This window comes from Phacochoerus africanus, chromosome 7 (genome assembly GCF_016906955.1).
Source record: "Phacochoerus africanus isolate WHEZ1 chromosome 7, ROS_Pafr_v1, whole genome shotgun sequence".
Lineage (NCBI taxonomy): Eukaryota > Metazoa > Chordata > Mammalia > Artiodactyla > Suidae > Phacochoerus > Phacochoerus africanus.
This window is the reverse complement of record NC_062550.1, coordinates 48941864-48964652: the sequence shown is the minus strand read 5'-3', so window position 1 is coordinate 48964652 and position 22789 is coordinate 48941864. Positions and strand designations below refer to the sequence as shown.

The 22789-nt window shown below is 41.9% G+C and overlaps 1 protein-coding gene across 1 annotated transcript in view; it reads left to right on the top strand.

Annotated features, from left to right (window-relative positions):
* CCDC91 (coiled-coil domain containing 91) overlaps positions 1-6815 on the top strand; it is a 379139-nt gene extending 372324 nt beyond the window's left edge. Inside the window, exon 13 of the mRNA XM_047787312.1 lies at positions 6617-6815. Coding sequence (XP_047643268.1) covers positions 6617-6673 — 57 coding nt within the window. The 3' untranslated portion in view covers positions 6674-6815. The remainder of the gene's footprint in view (positions 1-6616) is intronic.
* Positions 6816-22789: the final 15974 nt, after the last annotated feature.

The following is a 22789-nucleotide window of genomic DNA, read 5'->3' as shown; positions in this document are numbered from 1 at the left end:
CATAAAATCATGATCATCTTTACTTAGTACCAATTTCATTACTAGCACTTAACACTGAAGGGCTTTGGTCTGGAATTTTATATATTTAAACCAAAATCACTTAGCACCAAAACAGAGAATATGTTCCAAGGTATTTTATTTGTTCACTTAAAAATTTTAAACACTGGGAGTTCCCGTTGCGGCTCAGTGCTCAGTGGGTTAAGAATCCGACATAGTGTCTGTGAAGATGATGGCCTCGATCAGTGGGTTAAGGATCCGGTGTTGCTGCAAGCTGTAGTGTAGGCCCAGGATGCTGCTCAGATCCAGTGTTGCTGTGGCTGTGGTGTAGGCCGGTAGCTGCAGCTCCAGTTCAACTCCTAGTTCAGTTCAGCCCCTATGCCGCAGATCAGCTCTAAAAAGAAAAAAAATACCTAGGTGTTAGTGAGATGTGAGTTGTGAGAGCTATCGTGGCATCTCTAATTTATTTCCTTTTAGGGGTCCTGAGGGGATTTTAGGAAGATGTTGAGAGAAAGATAAGAGAGCAGCACTCCCTTGGTCATCTCTGCCCAGCTCTCTTGCATTCTCTTGGTGATCTTAGTGCTTCTAATGCCATTAGGAAGTTTCTGGACTTGGTCTAAGAACTACTCAGGCAGGGCAGCTCAGTGATAACTGTGAGCCATAATTGTCACCTCTGGAGCTATTTCCAAGGTAGGCAGGATCCTAAGGAGGCAAAGAAAAGGAGAGGCAGAAAGAGAAATTTCTTCGCTTCTTCATACGCAAGCACTGGTTAACCATAAAGCACAATGAAGACAAGCTCTTGTGTTGTCTCTCTTACTGGAAAACTGCTATGTTCAAAACTTGTGTTTTTACTTTTGCCTTGTGGACCATGTCTCATTATTTCTCCTTCTTTCTACATTTACCTATCAAATGCCATTTAACTAGAGCATCTGAATTCTCATTTACCAGATTATTTTTTCAATTCATTATAGAGATCCCACCCATTTTATACAACTTCTTTTATCAAAGATAAGTGAAACATAGATTCCATTTCTCTGTCTTCTGCCATTCTTCTTCTTCTTCTACTTCTTCTTCTTCTTCTTTTTTGGCCATTGTGCACAGTGGTCTGATGCCAGTTCTCAGGTGCTAGACAAGGGATTGAACCCTGGCCACAATGGTGAAGTTATCCAGTCCTAACCACTAGACCATCAGGGAACTCCCTTCAGCAGTTCTTTATTGCTTGGAGAAATACATTCTTATGGTAATATATATACGGCTGGGGGCCAGTGAAAGAAAGGGGGAAGAAAGATAGTTTTCAAGTGATTAAAAGGTAAGGCTTAGTGTCTGTCTTATTAGGACTATGAGCAGTTATTCAGCATGGAAGCAAGGTGGGATGCTTATTTATTCAACTACAAATATCCTTTTTTGAATTGAAGTATAGTTGACTTACTACATTATATTCATTTCAGGTGTGCAACATAGTGATTCAATATTTTTACAGATTATACTCCATTTAAAGTTATTATAGGACTTCCTGTTGTGGCTCAGTGGTTAACGAACCTGACTAGTATCCATGAAGATGAGGGTTCCATCCCTGGCCCTACTCAGTGGGTTAAGTTTCCAGGGTTGCCATGAGCTGTGGTGTAAGTCACAGATGCAGCTTGGTTCTGGCGTTGCTGTGGCTGTGGCGTAGGCCAGTGGCTACATCTACTATTAGACCCCTAGCCTGGGGGCCTCCATATGTCGCAGATGCGGCCCTAAAAAGACAAGAAGACCAAAAAAAAGTTATTATAGGAGTTCCCGTCACGGCGTAGTGGTTAACGAATCCGACTAGGAACCATGAGGTTGCGGTTTCGATCCCTGGCCTTGCTCGGTGGGTTAAGGATCTGGCGTTGCCACGAGCTGTGGTGTAGGTTGCAGACATGGCTCGGATCCCGCGTTGCTGTGGCTCTGGAGTAGGCTGGCGTCTACAGCTCCAATTCACCCCCTAGCCTGGGAACCTCCATATGCCATGGGAGTGGCCCAAGAAATGGCAAAAAGATAAAAAAAAAGTTATTATAAAAAATGACTATATTTCCCTGTGCTGTGCAATATATCCTTGTAGCTTATTTATTTTATATGCAGTAGTTTGTATCTCTTAATCCCATATCCCATCTCACCCTTCCTCCCTTTCCTCCCTTCCTGCTAGTAACCAATAGTTTATTCTCTGTCTGTGAGTCTGATTCTGTTTTGTTATATACATTAATTTGTTTTATTTTTTAGATTACACATATAAGTGATACCGTAGACTATTTGTCTTCCTTTGTCTGACTTATTTCATTAAGTGTAATACTTTCCATACTACAGAAAGCAGTCTACAGATTTAATGCAATCCCTGTCAAAATACCCATGACATTTTTCAGAGGACTAGAACAAATAACAGTAAAAAATTTGTATGGGACCACAAAGACCACGAATTGCCAAAGCAATCTTGAGAAAAAAAGAACAAAACTTTCTTCTTACCTCTTCTGTGAGGTATCAGGTGCCCTGACTTCAGACAATACTATAAAGCCACAGTCATCAAAACAACATAGTACTATCATGAAAACAAACACATAACTCAATAGAACAAAATAGAGAGCCCCCAGATAAACCCACACACCTATGGCCAATTAATCTATGACAAAGGATACAAGAATGTAAAATGGAGAAGAGACAGTGTCTTTATTAGGTGGTGTTGAGAAAATTGGAGAGTGGCATGGAAAAGAATGAAATTAGAACAGTCCTCACATCATAGACAAAAATAAACTCAAAATGGATTAAAGACTTAAATCTAAGACCTGAAACCATAAAACTCTCAGAAGAGACACAGGAAGAAAAGTCTTTGACAAAAACTATAGACATATTTTTTTGAATCTGTCTCCCAAGGCAAAGGAAATGCAAACATTTGTGAAGATGTGTTATGCGTCTCTGCCTAAGGGATAAAACTTTGATAAGCATTGACCTCTGCCTCAGGAAGTTCACAGTCTCCGGTGTAGCCAAGTAACTCGTGATTTTAAAACCCTGTGCTGAGGGAGCTCATGGGGATGATTACAGGGGGCTGAGGAGCAGATAGTAGAGAGATTCAACTCATTCTTGGAGAGACAGGGGTGGGTGGCTTTCTGGAAGAAAGGGTGGTGGTGGTTCAGTGAGACTTGAGTAGAAGCTGCCCACGTGAAAAGGCAATATCACAAGACTCCAGAGATGAGAGAGAGTATGTTTGGGACTGAGTAGTTCCAGACCTCTGGAGCATGGAGTGGAGTGGCTGAGTAATGAAAGCCAAACCAGGGACCCGCTTCAGTGTCCAGAAAGCCAAGCTGTCAAGTAGGTAGAGGCCAGGGGTCAAAGCCAACAGGCATCCAACCAGGCTGGGGAAGTTCCATCCATACCAGTGCCGAAGTTTGAGGCTGAAGGAGACGGAACGTGCTAAAAGAAAATTTAGAGAGCTTTACTTGATATGAATATTTTATCGAGTGAAAAACAAACTGTTCACAATCAGGGGTACTTAAAACTCCCAAACGGGTATGAAGCTTAGAGGTATAACATTAAAAGATGCTTATAAAGTGAAAATGAGGAAGGTGCTTCCCTTCACAATGATTGGTTATTTCACTGGTCTTTTCCAGGTGGTAGCGGCTTGGTTAGAAGTGAGTATCTTATGCCATTTAAGGAAGATGGATTGTTTCTTTTATGATTATCAGAGGCATTTACAAGAACTAACCCAAGTTAAGTTGTCCTCAGTTTCATGAAATAAGCTAGATTTAATTTTGTTTACATGACTTAAATAGTTTTGTCGACTTGGGAGATTTTCAAGCCTGGTCTTCATTTTATTTTAACAAAAGGAAATAAAAATTTTCGACTGTCTACTACGTGTCAGACAAGGTATATTACGTAGGCAAATTCTCACCCAAATCTTTGTATCATTTCTCTCACTCTTTTTTTTTTTTTTTAACTTCTGCACCTGGAGCGTATGGAATTTCCTAGAGTCGAATCGGAGCTGCAGCTGCTGGCCTACGCCACAGCCACAGCAACGCCAGATCCAAGCCAAATCTGCGAACCACACTGAAACTTTTGGCAATGCCGGCTCCTTAATCCACTTAGCAAGGCCAGCGATCAAACCGGCATCCTCATGGACAGTATATTGGGTTCTTAACCCACTGCGCCACAATGGGAACTCCTCACCCAAATCGTTCAAATGGTATAATTACTGACATTTCCAAGCTGAGGAACCAAAAAGGTAGCCTGATAGGTGTCACAGAATTGATGAGTAGTACACCTGGGTTTCAAACTGATTTAATCTCCAAGTGTGTGTCCTTTCTGTCCACAGAGATGATGCCAGAGCAAGGCGCCAGCCAAGAGAGGGCAGGTTGTAATGAATTGGATAAAAGTGACAGGGAGTCACTTTATGTAACCATGTAAATGGGTTTTATGTAACCACATGGGGACAGAGTAACATCTGGCTGAAGATTTTTAGGGAGTAGGCTAATTTTTTTTTTTTTTTTTGTCTTTTGTCTTCCTAGGGCCGCACTCACAGCATATGGAGGTTCCCAGGCTAGGGGTCAAATTGGAGCTGTAGCTGTCATAGCAACACCAGATCCGAGCCACGTCTGCAAGCTACACCACAGCTCACAACATTGCCAGATCCTTAAACCACTGAGCAAGGCCAGGGATCAAACCTGCATCCTCATGGATGCAAGTCAGATTCATTTCTGCTGAGCCACGATGGGAATGCCAGGAATAGGCTATTTTTGAGAAAACACATTGATAAACTACCCTGGATGTGGGCCAGGAGGTCCCAAGGTCAAGGTCTAGGGGAAAGCAAAGACAACACCAAATTTCTCTATGGAGGAAGTGAACTGGAATTTGAGATATCAACAAGAAATGAGACAGAAAAGGGGAGGAGTTAAAAAGAAGAGAGGGAGACAAGCATGGTGGGAGGTGGAAGCTGCAGAGAAAAGCGGCCAGAGAACGAGGTCCCCGGTGAAGAGGTGGCTGAGAGGTTTTGAACACTAGACATGACTAATATTGACTTATGAGTTGGTGGCAGTAGGAGTTCCTATTGTGGCTCAGTGGTAATGAATCTGACTGGTATCCTTGAGGATGCAGGTTCGATCCCTGGCCTTGCTCAGTGTGTTAAGGATGTGGTGTTGCTATGGCTGTGGTGCAGGCTGGCAGCTGCAGCTCCAATTTGACCCCTACCCTGGGAACTGTCATATGCCACAGCTGTGGCCTAAAAATAAAAATTTGGTGGCTGCTCTGTAAAGCCCAGCTCTTGCCCCCATTCTCCTATAACAGTGCACACACACAGCCTTGTGTTTGAGGCAGACTCAAGGGAATGTGGAAACAGGAATAATGTGACTGCTTGGTGTGGAGGGACCAGCATTAAAAAAAAAAAAAAAAGGAGAATAGGCATAAAGAAGAGAGGAGCCCTACATGGAGTGAGCAGGCCTTGCCAGAGGTGGCTGGGATGACTGTAAACAACCTCCAGCTCCCACGTCAAAGAGGGACAGAGCTTGGAAGGGTTGCTGAATGGCTTACCTCACAAGGCAGGGGAATTCAAAACAATTTCATTTAAATCTCAAAGGGCAAGTTGACTTTAGCTGACATCTGGTTTATGAAAAGAGGATATTTTCAAAAGAGCTACTCAGGATTTAAGTGGGTGATCTTGGGTAAGCAGTTAATTTTCCTAGGCAAAGATGATATACACCCTGGTATGGCAGTCATAGGGTTGGGGGGACAGACTATAGCACTTGTGAAACTCCCTCCTGACCTGGAGAGCCCAGATCCCAAGTCTAGAAAAAGCAGCTTACAAGGTTCCTAAAGGAATATAGTGTCCAAGCAAACAGGGCTTGGATAGGGAACACACGATAAAGCTCAGAGTAAAGGAATAAGAAATCTACCCCAGAAGGTTCAAAGCAAAACAGAACCATTTGCAGCCAAGCAATGGATGAATAAAGTGGCCATTCTATTGAGACTGGTTTCTAGTGGGATACAGACTTTCTGGGGGGCTTGGTTAAGGCAGTCAGGATTGGCTTTCCCAGCAGGTGGCAGGTGGACTGCAGATGGACTGCAGGTGTCTGCAGATGGACCGCATCTCTTGAGGATGTCCTTGCCTTTGGAGATTTATGTCTGGACGTGTTTGTCCTAGATCATTCCTGGTGTCTACAGTCCTTGATGCATGGAAGCCCACCAGCTTCAAGAGAGGAAACAGTGGTAAAGAGAGAAAAACCGAGAAGCAGCAGTGTAGGGAGAAAGTCATGAACAACCAGCTCTCTTTCTCTACCACCCAGCCAGAAAAAACCCACCAGATGCTGCTTCAATTCTAGATGTTTTGCAAGGACAAGGCACATAAAAATCACTACAAAATGTCTAAAAAGATTATATTGAAAAAAATAAAAGCTTCTTGGATTTTCTCTCAAAATGTGCCCAGAATAGTATATATATGTAAATTGGAGAAAAAAATACCCAAGTAAATATGATATCCTGCCAATGCTCAAATTTTATGTGTCAGCCAAGGAGGAAGAGCTGAGGTACATGAAATTCATAGATAGGCCATGCATTTACAAAAAGCAGACTTTATTGGTTTGAATTTCAGCTCATTAGCTTTTTCTGCACCCACTCACAGGAGAGCAGCAATGAAGAGTCAGAAGGTCCAGAGGAGGAAGAAGGGCAAAGGACCTAAATCAACCACAGACCAGATCATCAGCCCCAGAAACTGACTGAGGCACCAATCAGGTGCTGATATTTGAGTGAAGCATAAAAGTTCCAGGCACGCATATACATACATTCTTTTTCTCATACTATCTTCCATCATGTTCTATCCCAAGAGATTGGATAGAGTTCCCTTTGCTGTACAGTAGAATCTCATTGTCCATCCACAGAAGAAATGGACATAGCACTGTCAATCAACTAAACTCTAATAAAATAAAATAAAATTTAAAAATAAAGAATAAAAGTTCCCACACGAAACCAGTCTAGGAAAGTCATTCTTGATGATTCTCACAGACTCTTGCCTGTTTCCGATTCCTTCGCTGAGCCTGAGGGAACATATCTCTGGGGCCCCCCTATATTAGGTTTAAGGGACCAAGGGGTTCAGTTCCCCTGAGGCCCCAGTGTCCTCCCTTTGTGGTAACTGGAAGTAAATCAACAACCTCACATTAGTAATTCCAGAAGACTGAGCCCTATGGAAATTACCACTCAGCTTTAGAAACATTTTTTTTTTGTCTTTTTGTTGTTGTTGTTGTTGTTGTTGCTGCTGCTATTTCTTGGGCCGCTCCCGAGGCATATGGAGGTTCCCAGGCTAGGGGTTGAATCGGAGCTGTAGCCACCGGCCTACGCCAGAGCCACAGCAACGCGGGATCCGAGCTGCGTCTGCAACCTACACCACAGCTCACGGCAACGCCGGATCGTTAACCCACTGAGCAAGGGCAGGGACCGAACCCGCAACCTCATGGTTCCTAGTTGGATTCGTTAACCACTGCGCCACGACGGGAACTCCTTTAGAAACATTTTTATTCTGAAAAACTATTTTTGAGTTAGTGAAAAACATTAGAATGTGTGATTGACCCTCCTTTCTTTCTTTCTTCCTCCCTTCTTCCCTCCCTCCCTCCTTTCCTTCCTTTCTTTCTTACTCTCTTTCTTTTGCTTTTTTAGGGCCACATGTATGGCATATGGAAGTTCCCAGAATAGGGGTCGAATCTGAGCTATAGCTGCAGGCCTGCACCATAGCTACAGCAGTGCCAGATCCAAGCCGCATCTGAGAACTACACCACAGCTCACAGCAACGCCAGATCTTTAACCCACTGCGTGAGGCCAGGGATGGAATTCAAATATTCACGGATATGAGTCGAGTTCTTAACCCCCTGAGCCACAACAGGAACTCCCTGCCCCTTCTTTCATTTAAGGAGCATATTTGAGACCCTCCCTCAACCCAGGCCTTGTATGAGATTCTGAAGATAGAGAGAGGAAGGAGCTGTGGGGACCTTGGAGTTGCCTGAAGTCTACTGAATAAGATGTTCATGCCAACATGACCAAAACCCAGGGAACTCACCACTCAAGTCAGCACGGTGCCGAGTTCCCGGCAGGCCCTTGGGAGAGGCCTCACGGCCAAAGCAAAGCCTAGGTTGAGCAACTGATGCTTGAATGGGAGTTTATCAGGTGAGAAGCAGGTGAACAGCATTGTAGGAGGAGGGGCTTGGACCAAAGGTCCCAGAGAGGGGGAGACCCTCACAGTAGCATAAGGAGAGTCAGTGGTGCCAGGGTTGAGGTATTGGTTGCATTCACTAGAGTTTTCCTGGAAAGCGAACAAATGCCTGGTGGAGCAGGAGCTGTCCTGCATTTGAAGTTCAACAAATCTGAAGTTACTAATTTAGGGAAAAATGAAATGAAACATTTTCACTGTTTTGTTGCTGTACCTCAAGATAAGCACCAAGTGACTTAGGGATTATTGTTGCTGCTCCAGGTCCCTGTGACCTGCAGTCTGCAGGGCCCTTGCACTTGCTATTGCTGTTTTGAAAGTCTTTAATCTGTTCTGATCTTTAAATGCCCTGCATTTTCACATTTCACTGGGTCCAGAAGCTGTGCAGCCAATCCCAAGAAGAGGACATTTTGAGAGAATTTTAAATAGTTCAGTATTGTATATAAAGTGGAAGGTGGGAAAGATGGCTGGTGAGGTTGAACAGGTAGGCAGAGGCAGGTATTGAAAGACCTGGAAGACTTGCTAAGCATTTAAAATTTGCCAGTAGGAGAAGGATGGACATTGAAGACTTTGAGTAAGAAAGTACCATGAAGAGATTTGACTTTAAGGTTACTCTGGTGTAATGAAAGCAAAAGAGTAAATATGTAACATAGTTTTTCTGATTTAGCCTTCCGGATAGTACAGGAAACTCTACCCGATATTCTGTGATAACCTATATGGGAAAAGGATCTGAGAAAGAATAGATGTATGTATATGTATAACTGAATCACTTTTCTGTACAGCAGAAACTAACACAATGTTGTAAATCAACTGTACTTCAATAAAATTCTTAAAAATGAAAAAAATGCCTTTTCATTGTTCAAATTTCAATTATTGGGTTTACAGGGAGTTTGGGGGGTTGTTTTTGTTTGTTCTTATTTGTTTCTTTGTTTTTTGCCTCACCTGAAGCACTCGGAATTTCCCAGGCCAAGGATGGAACCCACTGACCACAGCAGTGATGGGAGCCACAGTGGTGCCAACCCAGATCCCTAACCTGCTAGGCCACTAGGGAACTCCTAGGTTTACAGGGTTTGTTGTTGTTAATAAACCCAATGAATTTTATTATATTCGTAGCTGTACAACTATCACCACAACCCAATTTTAAAATATTTCCATACCCAACACCCAGTTTACAGTTTTGATCCAAGTTAAAATGCACAAGTCAGTGAGAGGAATAACTGCTGCTGTGATTAATTTACATTTTAGGGTAAATTAAGATCATAGGATCTGTATGTACTTTTGAGAACTGGAGGTAGGAAAGAGAATTAGAAAAACTGGAGGCAGAGGGCTCTGTGTGGAGGTGGGAGCCTCAGAGTGGCTGGGCCTTTGGGGGAAAGCTTAGATTTCTTTTCATTTTGTGTAAGACCAGCCTGACCCACATGTAAAGATTTGTTTCCTAAAATCACTTTTGGGCCCTGCTACCCAGATTCCTTTATCGCAGTGGTTCTCAGAGTGTGGTTCCCTGGAAAGCAGCATCAGTATCATGCAGAGTTTGTTAGAAGCACATTTCCTCGGTGGTACTGACTCAAAAACTCTGCGGGCAGCCCTAGCAATCTGTTGTGACAAGCCCTCCACATGATGCTCATGCAGTAAAGAACTGTTACATCTTTATGTGTCTATGTCCCCAGAACTCAGATGTCATCAAAAAAGGTGGAAATGCCCATTTGGTATTAAAATAAAGAATCAAAAGTAATTTAAACACCAAGAAACCTCAGCCTTGTTCTAAACATGTTTTTACGTGGATGCACACTCAGTGAATGATCTAGGATACATACGATTGCAATATCTTCACAGGTGATAAGTCCATAATTCCAGAGCCACTTTAAAAGGGTGTATATTGTTGAATGACTTAGGAATTATAGCTGCTGGAGTTAATGGTACTTAGCAAAACAGGATAAAGATGACTTTTTTTCTTATGCAAGCACAGTCATACATGGGAATAATGTTTAACTTGTACAATCATTTTCCAAAGAGTCTCTTCTGCTGATAATGCTAGGATTTTTAATTTCTTTGTGCCTTACATAGCACCAACACTATTGCAGCTATGTTAATACGTGTCCAAAAGTCATATTCGTTTCCATAGTCTATAATATTTCTGAATTGCAGTCTGAGTTGCTGCTAAAGCTAGCATTTCTCAGATTCTTTCCATTGTCTTCCATGAGTAATCCAATATTCATGGAAGGGTAAAAGAGTAAACACTTTTGCGATAATCCAAATTTTTTCCAGTGGAATTTTAAACAGTTTGACAGTTTGGTCTTATTAAAAAGTGGTATAAAATAAATGCTTCTTAGCAAACAATTGCCCAGTAAATATTATAATTCTGTCTCATATTCTCACAGTGGATTGTTTTCTAAGCCTTTCTGTGGAATTCTTTCAAATTAGAGCTCAATGACCGTCTTTATATTTTCTCCAAGGTTTGAAATACATGAACCTGTCTCTACTTACTTGAACAATGGCCTCCATTATGGTGTCTTTTTTCTTTAAATCCAAATATTATACTCAGCATTTTAGGAATTCCCTATTCCAAATACAGGCAATTAAATTGTCTATAAGTTATTCAGAGCCTTAGAAAATGAAATGAAATAGGAGTTTGTACTTTGAAATCAGTTCAAAAATGTGTACCATTTGTCAGTGCTGCTCTCTTTCAAATAGTCCTCATTATCTTCTGTTTCTGCTGTTAACAGACAAAATAATCTGACACAGACTTCTCTAACAAAGACATTTCCTTCCTAGGAGAAGTGTGGCCTTTCTCAACAACCAAATTCTTGACCTTGAAGATGGGAGAAAGAAGAGAATGATTCCTGGTGCCACAGGGAGCTGGGTGAAATTGGCAAACAGCCCCCAGGATAAGGAGAGGGACTTGCTTAGGCATTTGTACCAAAATCCAGGACTACCTTGGAGCAGATAGCCAGGGACTCTATAATAAGTGAACACAAGTCTGGAACTCTGGAGACACTGCAGGCCGTGGCCAAGGACAGGGCTCAGAGGCAAGGTTCACATCGGTGGCTTGGCCTTCCGATATGGAAGGTGGCTTTGGCATCATGGTTCTGGGTTGATACCAGAACAAAAATTGTCAGCATCTTTTTCAGTTCAATTATTGTTCACCTCACCACTTTTGTATTGGCCTTGTAATCTGGGTCCCAAGATGGTGGTTCTGTCCCACCCTCTTAGAAACCTTGATTAAATAATGATGTTTACAAGTATTTATGAGACTGATTTACAGGAAGAGATGAAAGAATGACGGCCTCGTTTTGAGATATTGAATATTAACCCAAATGAATCTAATTGGTAGACTTTCAAGCTACATGGAGAAAATGTTTGGGAGAAAAGTCTCTTTTTTTAAAGCAAAGACTTTGAGGTCACAAACTCCCTTTTCTCCCTGAACCACCTCATCCCTCCATATCTTCCTCTTGGCTGGGGGTAAGGGGTGCCCGGTGCTGTTGCCATCCTCTGCTTCCATCACTTTCTTATCTGGTGTCTGAGGCCCAGACTGTTCTGTCTTAACCTCCTCCCTCCTAGTCTCTCCCCAGGAGGGCAGAGTCTTTGAGGCATTAGCCTGCTGTGGCTTCCTTTGCCTGGCAAAGCAATAAAGCTATTTTTGTCTACTTCACCAAAAACTCTGACTCCACATTTCTATTCGGCCTGGTGGAGAAAGGCTGAGTTTTGGCAACATAACCAAAATGTAATCTGAACTAATTTATATCTTTATCAACCTCGCAGGTGTCAAAGTGGGGGTGGGGGTAGGGGAAGTACATTTTTATGCCATAGAAAAGCAGCAAAACATAAAAATCCACCCTTCCCTCTCTTCACTACTGTGCATACTCACTACTCCCTAATATTTTCAAAAACTCTCCCCCGTGCTCAATTCCCAACCTCAATTCCTATCCTCTTTCTGATATAGATAGAAATCTTCCAGCTTCTCTAGATGGCCCACAGCTATTTACCTCTATCACGGAACTCCAGCTTCCTTTTAACGTTACCTGCTCAAAATGTGACATTTTAGTGAAGGTGTTCTTTGACCACACTAAGTAAAATATGGCCCTGAAAGAAGCTCAGCCTTCCCTAGCCCTCTTCCTTTGTTTTATTCTTTCCATAGCACTCATCCTCACCTCATATTTAAAGAAATTTATTTTCGGTCTCCTCCCACCAGAATGTAAGCTCTGTGAGACTAGGGACGCTCTGTTTCCTACTGCCTGGAGCAATACCTATATGTAATGACTACTCAGTGAATGTCAAGGTAATGAATTAATACCCTAATATCCTGTGTCCCTGCCTCTCTTATCCACCCTATCTTTGGAATTGTGGTGTGTATTAAAAGGTGCAGTACTGAATGCAGGGAGAAATCTGAGTTCTCTTTTGTCTGCATTGACTAATTTATTCTAGACCCTTTAATGAGACAGATATCTTTGCAATTTCAGTTTTTCCATCTCTTTTAAAAAATAATGTATTTGCCACCGATACTGGATTTTTATGTTTATTTATTATTTATTTTTTCTTTTTAGGGCTGCACCTGCGGCATATGGAAATTCCCAGGCTAGGGGTTGAATCAGAGCTGCAGCTGCCATCTACACCACAGCTTGAGGCAACACTGGATCCTTAACTCACTTAGCATGGCCAGGGACTGAACCTGCATCCTCATGGATACGAGTTGGGTTCTTAACCCACTGAACCACAATAGGAACTCCTTTCCATCTGTTAATGGGAGCAAAAGCACACCTGAGAGTCCATCTACAGCCTGACATACAACACTTGAACTTCTCACAGTAAACACCCGTATGAACATAAATGCCTAGTGGACTTGTCATTGTTGTCTCCTTGCTTGTACCATTAACAGTGATTATTTAGGAAGGATAAGTCTCAGGCAGTGTGAAGTCTTCAAGGGTATTCAAGTCTAATATTCAAGCTGAAAATTTCCTCCTCTTATCTAGACGGAACTTCCAGAGAAAACATTTTTTCAAGGGATTTTACTTCAGTATGAGTGGGCCTCTTTCCTTTTTACAGAGCATGTGAATACAAGAGTAAACTAACCTCTGAAGTATTTTGTCACCTTGCTGAAATAAGGGATAGAAAAATGTACTAGGAATTCTCATGGCCAGATGGAACTCAAAGGTAGGCATATATCTCTGCAATACCTCTAAAGAAAGCACTTCTTTCATATACTTTTTTTTTTTGCAATCAACATCAGAAAAACTCAGGAATGTCCAATAGTTTTTTCTTTTTTTTTTTCCCTGCCCAATAGCTAGAAAATGTCTAAGGAGTGCCTTTCCTAAAACAACAAACTATCTTCTGCCCTCAGACAAAATAAGATGACCTCAGAGATTTGAGTTTCCACAGCCTCAGCAGTTGTAGACAGTAAGCAGAATAGCAGGAGACTTTTCACCATGGTAATGATCTAGCGATGCGTGCTTCATCTCCCTGTTGGATAATCAATGGGAAATTCTTGACTTGAGAAGACTCAGGTTTATCAGCTTAGATAGCGGAGCTGGCAAATTGCTAACAAAGAGAGCTGAGGAAAACTAGGCAGATGGTAACTAGGCATCGTGGTGTTCATTTTGAAATGTACAGAAATGTCGAATCACTACGTTGTGCACCAGGAACTAACACCGTGTTGTATGTAGGTCATTATGCTGCAAGAACAAATAAGCATACTCACAGAAAAAGAGGGCAGATTTGTGGTTACCACAGGCAGGGGGCGGGGAGAAGGGGAATTGAAGGGAAGCAGGCAAAAGCTACAAACTTCCAGTTGTAAGATAAATAAGTACTAGGAATATAATGTACATGATAGTAAATAAAATCAACACTGCTCTATGGTATACACGAAAGTTGTTAAGAAAGTAAATCCTATTCCTATCATGGCTCGGCAGTTAACGAACCGGACTAGGATCCATGAGGATGAGGGTTCGATCCCAGGCCTCAGTGGGTTAAGGATCCAGTGTTGCTGTGGCTGTGGTGTAGGCTGGCAGCCGTAGTTCTAATTCGACCCTTCTCCTGGGAACTTCCATAGGCCACGGGTGAGCCCCTAAAAAGCAAAAAGCAAAAAAAAAAAAAAGAAAGAAAGAAAGAAAGTAAATCCTGAGTTCTCATCACAAGGAAAAAATGTGTTTTTCTTTTTCTTGATTTTTGTATCTATATGAGATGATGAATGTTCACTAAAGTTTCTGTGGTTACCGTTTCATGCTGTATGTAAGTCATGGTTATGCTGTACACCTTAAACTAGCACAGGGTTGTGTATCAATTCTATCTCAATTAAAGAAGAAGAAGAGGAGGAGGGGGAGGAGGAGGGGGAGGAGGAGGGGGAGGAAGAAAAAGGGGAGGAGGAAGAGGGAGGAAAGAGGGGTAAGGGAGGGGGAGTGGTAAGAAGGAGCAGGGAGGGAAGGCAGAGAGGGAGGAAGAAGGAGGAGAAGAAAACCATCTGTCAGGGAGCAGATTTATCAAAACTACATTAGAAACTATGGGATCGTAAGCATAGAATGTCTCTATCCAAGTTCAATGGAAATAACGAAAATTCTTCAATCACTTCCTAGGGGCAGGAGCATCTTCTCTGCTAGACAGAACTGATGTGGAGAATTAGAGAGTGGAGTGGCCTGGAGCCTTTTCTAGAGAAAATGTCAGAAGTTACTGGGGCTTTTGACATCAGTTCACCTTAGTGGGAAGATTCCCTGAGAATACTTCCCTGCTTTCCTCTGAATACTGCCTCTTTAAATGCCTTATCAATTGTCTCCTCTCTCCTACATCAACTCAAAAGATTTTAGTAAGAGGAAAATAATTTCTTACTATCAAATAAAAAATAGTGATCCCTAGGCCACCAGAAGACTGATTGATGGTTGCTTTTTTTGAGTCTCAGCATAAGTAGGGTCATGCTTCAGAGTGTATACTTTGCCAGGCTGATGAATTAGAAACCTCTCTTCATTAAGGTGACAGCAGGTCTATTTGAAACTATTTCTCCTGTCAAAATATTGACAGTAACACTTAGTACACCGAGAGAGACAATGGCAAAGAGCGCAGTCCAGAAATCCATCTGACCTCACTGCTTACTAATTGTTTCCTAAGCAAGTCACTTAACTATTTTAATTTGCTTGACTAAAATGGAGATATAAACAAGGAAAACAACAGCAAACGGTTTCAAGTGTTTACTAGGGGTGTGTGTTATTCTAGTCTTTTGCCTTCATTAATTAATTTAATGCCTTTAACCAGCCTATGAGGTGGGTGCTTTTGTCATTTGATCTCTGAGTCTCCTCTGCTCTCCTGGCTTGAGCATCCAGACCCACTGGATACGGGGGAAGGCTGCTGTCTTGCTTTATAAGCATCATCTCATTTAATTGTCAACGCAATCTGAAGAGGAAGGCACTCTTACCTGACTGATTTTACACTTGAGGAAACTGAAGCACAGAGAAGTTAAATAACTTACCCAAAGACAGTAAGTAGCAGTGCTGGGAATCACAGTTAGACGCTAACCACCGTGCTCTTAAATATGATGCACCATGCCAGAGGTCCCCATTTGTTAAAGAGGGAGTAAAACCAACTCAAATCACATGTTTGTGAATGGGAAAGCATTAAAAAAGGATGGCTGAAGAGCTGCCTCCAATGCTTGCATCAAAATAAACAGAGCTGATAGACACAATCAAAATCTCTGGCTTTAATTTTGTTGTTGTTGGGGTTTTTTTCCCCTTTGGTACAGGATTTTATGATGAAGTTTCCATGAGAAAAGGGATCCTGTGGTCATGTAAAATAATCAACAAAAAGAATGTAGGAAAGGGTACTGGTAAGCCATATGAGGAAATAACTAACAAGATGTTTGTCTCTATACAGACATGAAATTCCCTAAACGTGCGATTTCACAATCGCAAGATGGCAATAAACTGCCCCTAGAGGGCGCCAAAGTGATCATCACGCCTCTTTTTTTTTTTTTTTTTTTTTAATCTTTTTCAGAAGATTCAGATCTGGCCTGGACCCCGTGCATCTCTGAGGGTTTCTGAATGGTCCTTAAAAAGCTCCTCAGGGCCTTCCTCTGGTTTGGGGTGTGGGCCAGGGTCACCCAGAAAGCTTAAATGCAGCCGCTGGGTGATAAAAGAACTGCGGTAAACTGACTTCCCTTAACCGCAGGGCGGCGGAGAGCGTCTAATGCAACCACAAAGTGGTTTCCTGGCACAAAACTTTTCCAACCTTTGGAACAAGATACTAGGGGATGTTGTTTAGACTCCATCTTGGAAATCTTTCTCTTGGCGAGAGGAAAATTCTGATATCCATTAGCCTGAAATCAGCTGGGCAAACCTGAGGTGGAGGCAGGGAGACAAAATGCCGTCTGTGGGGTATCACAACCCCCGAAATGAGGATGTTAAAGAAGATGCTTGCCCGGTTAACTGTGAAACAGGCCTGCGTAGAGATGTTGGCAAGATTGACAGAATAAGTAGAATATCAGAGCTCAATGTGACCTATTGGTGTTTCTAAAAATTTTAAGAGAAACTACATTTTAACACAATTCTCAGTCCTCGATGACCTTCCAGAGCCTTTAGGTCAGCTCGCAACACCTAGCAGGCTGCTCTCAACCTAACATGAGCTCCTTCGAACGGATGTCCTCTCTCAAGGTCACTGCCTAGAGCTTAAAGGGAAACACCAGCCTCTTTGCCACCAGGCTGCCAGTTTGGAAACACTGTTCTAAAGAAATTGAGACTGACAGTGCTAAGACCTTGAATTTTTCTCTTTAACGTATTGTCACTGCTTATTCTTCCGCACTGCCTTTGAGCTAGAAATTGATGTACTTAAGGGCTGGTATTGGCTGGATGAGACTAAATTACATGAAAGAATGGCTTTCATCATCTTGGTCAATTTAGGGATTGCTTTCATTTCAAAGGCAAGGTTAATTACCTCGAGAAAATGTTAAGCAATTATCCACTAATAATAGCAGGGAAATGCTCCTGGAGCAGCCGATTCAAGGGGAAGGAGACTGGGGAGTGGGAGGGAAGGGAAGAGACCTTTAGATTTAAATTAATGGTGAAAAAAATCTGTGTTAAGCTTTTAAAAGCTTTAATGGGGAGAGAGACAAGGCTGTTGCCTTCAGCAGCCTTGGCTGTCAGTTTACTCCATTTTTTTTTCTTTTGAGAAAAGAATCCCATATCGTTTTTGCAGTGTCCTCCTCCTCTGACTGCTAATAACTTAAAGTGGAAGTGAATCAGTGGGATGTCACATAGGTGAGAGCTCTGCATTCAAGGTGAAGAAGAATGTGTGCTGGGGCTTTCAAATCGAATCCAGGGATCTCCTACCTGGCTTGGTACTCAAGTACTTATAGTTTGATGTCATGCTTTGGAGTTCAAGGCTGAGTGGTATGGTTCAAAACCCTGGAGCTTACCCTGGCACAACATACACCCCCCGCCCCCATGCAATATGCCCAATTTCCAGTCACTAAAGATTTTTTTTCTTCCAATTTTATCATGATGTAATTGACACACATCCCTGTAATTTTAAAGTGTACAGCATGGTGATATGACCTACATACATATTGAAATGATTACCACAGTGTTTAGCATCCATCATTATAAAAGGCAAAAAAAAATTTTTTTTCTTGTGAATGGAATGCTCAGGATTTACTCTCTTAACAACTTTTGCATGTAACACACAGCAGTGTTCATTTTATTTATCATGTCGTATATTATATCCCTAGTACTTATTTATCTTATAAGTGGATGTGTGTATCTTTGGTTACCTTCATCCAATTCCCTCTTCCCCCAGCCAACACCTCTAGTAACCACAAATCTGATCTCCTTTTTCTATGAATTTGCTTGTTTTGAAGTATAATTGACCTATGACAACACTGTGTTGTTGCTGGTACATAACATAGGGATTCAGTATTTCTATACATTAAAAAAGGATCGCCGCCATAAGTCTAGTTATCACCTGTCACCATACAAAGATATTATGGTATTATTGATTATATTCTCTGCACTGTACATATCTTACCTATGACTCATTTATTTTATAAATGTCAAATCACTAAAGATTGATAAAGTTTCAATAGAATTCTCTGCCATTTGCTCAGCTCAAGACCCTACAGCAGTTGGATACAGAAATCTGGACCATCAATACTTGCTGTCGTGAGCACTGAGGTCTGGATTCTCATTTTTTATTTCTTTTATTTTCTTTTCTTTTTGGCTGCACCTGCAAAGTGCCAAAATCCCAGGCCATGGATTGAATCAGGCTGCTCAATTCTCATTTCTGATAGGTAATAGCCACCATCATAATGTGGGGCTTGCTTAGGATAGTTTAGGACCTACTGTGGAGGCCTTCTCTGAACATTGAAAACAAAGGAAAATAAGAGTACATCGTGCAACAGCTTTGCCAGCTAATGCAAAAGAACATATAAAACTGTTTTAGACAGAGAGTAAAATTAGCAAAGTTCACTTTACAGAAACCATGCAATCAAAGCACATTTGTTTTCCTTCTCTTTCTTCTGTGAAGGTCCCAGGGTATTTTGTCACCTAACTAGGTAAAGCTCCATTTCCAACCATTGCCTTTCTTACAAGCCATGTTCTAGCTTTTTCACAACTTTGGGTCCACAGGTCCCTGTTTATTCCAAATTGTGAAATACCATTGAAATATTAAATATTAGAGCTGGAAAGAAACAGCAGAAACTTTTGGTTTGATAAACAAGGAAACAGAGACTTCGAAAAGGGAGGGAACTTTCCTATGTGGCACAGCTGGTTAATGGCAAGACTGGCCTGAAAAGCCAGTCATTCTGCCTCCCAGTCCAACAAAGCTGGGCTCTGAGTGCTTACCCATGACGTGAGGTCTTCCCTGAGGTGGGACCAGACACTGGAGGCACAGAGATAACTCAATGCAGCCACAAAAAAAAAAAAAAAAAAAAAGGAACGGGCAGGACCAGAGAAAGATTTTAGGCCTCTAAGCCCAAGCTTCTTTGCTGTCTCTCAATATTGGCTCTCTGGAAAAAAGCCCTGTTATTCTGACTCAAGAAATCACTCTGACACTTCTGATATTGAGTTAGGCATATTCTTCTGTCCGAATGAGATGCCATGGGAGTTACTATGTTAAATCTAATGGAGGGAGTTCCCACTGTGGCACAGTGGAAAAGTATCCTACTGGTATCCATGAGGATGTGGGTTCGCTCCCTGGCCTTGCTCAGTGGGTTAAAGATCTGGCGTTGCTGGTAGCTGTGGTGTAGGTCACAGACTTGACTTGGATCCCACGTTGCTGTGGCTGTGGTGTAGGCCAGCACCTGAGCTCCAATTTGACCCCTAGCCTGAGAACTTCCATATGCCATGGGTTCAGCCCTAAAAAGAAAAAAAAAAAAAATACACACAAAAAAAACCCACAACAAACTAATGGAAATATTTGTCTTTCTCTTTCTGACTTATTTCACTTAGTATGAGAATTTCTAGTTGCATTCATGTTGCTGCAGATGGCATTATTTTGTTCATTTTTATGGCTGAGTGGTATTCCATTATGTATATGTACCACATCTTGTTAATTCACTCATCTGTTGATGGACATTTAGTTTTTTTCCATGTCTTGGCTATTGTGAATACTGCTGCTATGAACATAGCAGTACAGGTATCTTTTTGAATGAAAGTTTTGATAAGATGTCACGTATCAAATATCGCATATGATATCATTTATATGTGGAATCTAAAATATGGCACAGGGAGTTCATATTGTGGCTCAGCGGGTTATGAGCTCAACTAGTATCCATGATGATGTGGGTTGAATCTCTGGCCTTGCTCAGTGGGTTAAGCATTCTGCATTGCCGTGAGCTGTGGTTTAGGTCGCAGATGCAGCTTGGATCATGCATTGCTGTGTCTGTGGCATAGGCCAGCAGATGCAGCTCTTATTCAACCCCTAGACTGGGAACTTCCCTATGCCACTGTTGCGGCCCTGAAAAAGCAAATAAAATAAAATAAAATAAAATAAAACGAAGTAAAATGAAATAAGATATGGCACAGATGAATCTATCTATAGAACAAAAACAGCCTCACAGACTTAGAGAACAGACTTGTGGTTACCAAGGGTTGGGGAAGGAATGGGGAGAATTGGGTATTTGGAGTTAGTAGATGCAAAGTATTACATTTAGAATGGATAAGCAATGTGGGCCTGCTGTATAGCACAGGGAATTATATCCATTCACTTGGGATAGAGAATGATAAAAGATAATATGAGGAAAAGAAGGTGTATGTGTGTGTGTGTATATATATATATATATATATGTATAACTGGGTCACTCTGCTATACAGCAGAAACTGACAAAACATTGTAAATTAAATATAATAAAATTAATAAATTAATTTTAAAAAAGAAAAAAATTTAATGGAAATAGATATTAAGCCTAAAGTTAAATCTTGAAAGGCAAATTTCTTTAAGCATTGCAGCATAGACTTAGCACATGCTTAGAAACTAGGGCAGGTCTGATGTGGTACCCATCCACTTATTCATGTCCTCATTGATTCATTTAGCGCTGTGTCAGGCGCTCCAGTGGTGATTGGAACAGGCAAAGCCCTGGCCCTCTAAGAACTTAGAATTTAGTGGGTGTGACATATTGAACAAGTATGTACGGTAAATTATGGACAATACACCACAGAGCTGCACCAAGTCCCTAGATGGACATTCTAACTCAGTGGTTCTTGAGGACAGTAGTTTGGAAGGTGGTAGGGACATGTAGGGTTACTACAATGCTGGAGGGAAGCTGCTGGCCTATGGGAATCAAGATGCAAGTCGTTGGATGTCTTGCACTGTGCCTCCCAGCCCCGGTATGAGGAACTGCCCCAGATCCTCCATGATCTTGGAGTCCTTACTGGATGTTCACAAAGATGAAAAGTCTGTAACCACCAGGGCCTGGACTCTAACTCTGTCTTCCAGATCTACATGAAGCATGTTTTGCCAAGCTGGGGCATATATTGAATCTAATGGGGGAGACGACATTTTATTTTGTTCAGAACTTAGGAGCACTGTCAACAGTTTCAGAAAAGCATGCTCCCTGGTAGCGATGCTGCTAAAAAGGCACATTTCCATCAGGCCACATCTCAAGGCATTTCAGTCGTGAAGGAGGAGCACACAGGTGATTGAAATGAATTTTTGTTTTCCTTTTTATGTCTGCACTTGTGGCACATGGAGGTTCCTGGGCCAGGGGTCCATTCAGAGCTGCAGCTGAGGCCTATGCTTCAGAGTCTGGGCCCCATCTGCAACAAACGGTGCTGCAGTTCACAGCAACACTGGGTCCTTAACCCACTGAGCAAGGCCAGGGATTGACCCTGTGTTCTCATAGGTACTAGTTGGGTTCTTAACCTGCTGAGCTGCAAAGGGAACTCCATGAACAAGATCCTAAGGGCCAGACAGAGAGCTGTGCTGTTCCTCCTCCATGATGTCTAAAAATGTCTTCGATGCTGTCCCTCGACTGACCATTCTTGTGTCTCTGCCACCTAGATCGTTGCTTCTTTTTTTTTCTTTTTTTTTTCTTAAAGTATAGTTGATTTATGATGTTGTGCTAACTTCTGCTGTACAGCAAAGTGGCTTAGTTATACATATATATATACACATTCTTTTTTTAAAAAATACTTTACTTTCTATTATGGTCTATCCCAGGAGATTGGATATAATTCCCTGTGCTATACAGTAGGACCTCATTGCTTATCCAATATTCTTTTTTGTTTGTTTGTTTTTTAAGGGCTGCAGGCATTATTTTTTTTTTAAGGGCAGCAGACATTATTGAGCCCCTAGCCTGTGTCAGGCGCTCCAGTGGTGATTGGAACAGGCAAAGCCCTGACCCTCTTAAGAACTTAGAATTTAGTGGGTGTGACACATGGGAACCTGGGGACATATGGAAGTTCCCAGGTTAGGGATTGAATCTGAGCTACGGCTGCTGCAACACCAAATCTGAGCCAAGTATGAGAATCTCTAGTTGCATCCATGCTGCTGCAAATGGCATTATTTCATTCTTTTTTTTTATGGCTAATATCTCTTTCTATATATGTACCATATCTTAATCCATTCATCTGTCTATGGTCGTTTAGGTTGTTTCCAAGTCTTGGCAATTGTGAATAGTGCTGCTATGAACATTGGCTTTGCATGTATCCCTTGGAATCATTGTTTTGTCCAGGTATATGTCCAGGAATGGGATTGCTGGATCATGTGGTAGTTCTATTTTTAGTGCCCTGAGGAATCGTCACACTGTTTTCCATAGTGGTTGCACTACCTTGCATTCCCACCAACAGTATAGGAGGGTTCCCTTTTCTCCACACGCGTGGTTACTTTTTTAGTGAGGGTGGAGATGGTTCCAGATCCTCTCTCTTCACGTTTCAATGACGACTCTGGCTTGAGATGATGAAAGACTGAAGAGAAACCTGGAGACATGAAGAGGCCTGCCTATACCTCCATGTAATTTTCAGGCTGCACAAATCAAAAAGCGTGTATCAATCTAGATTCTGGTTTCCTGGAACACTGTGTTTGGAGAAGATTTTTGTAACTAATGTGTACACTGTGTGTTTAGAGACACAAGAAAGAATCCAAGATGCCACTTGCTGGTGGTGAACACAGAGACACCCAAGAAGGTGGGTGAGGAGC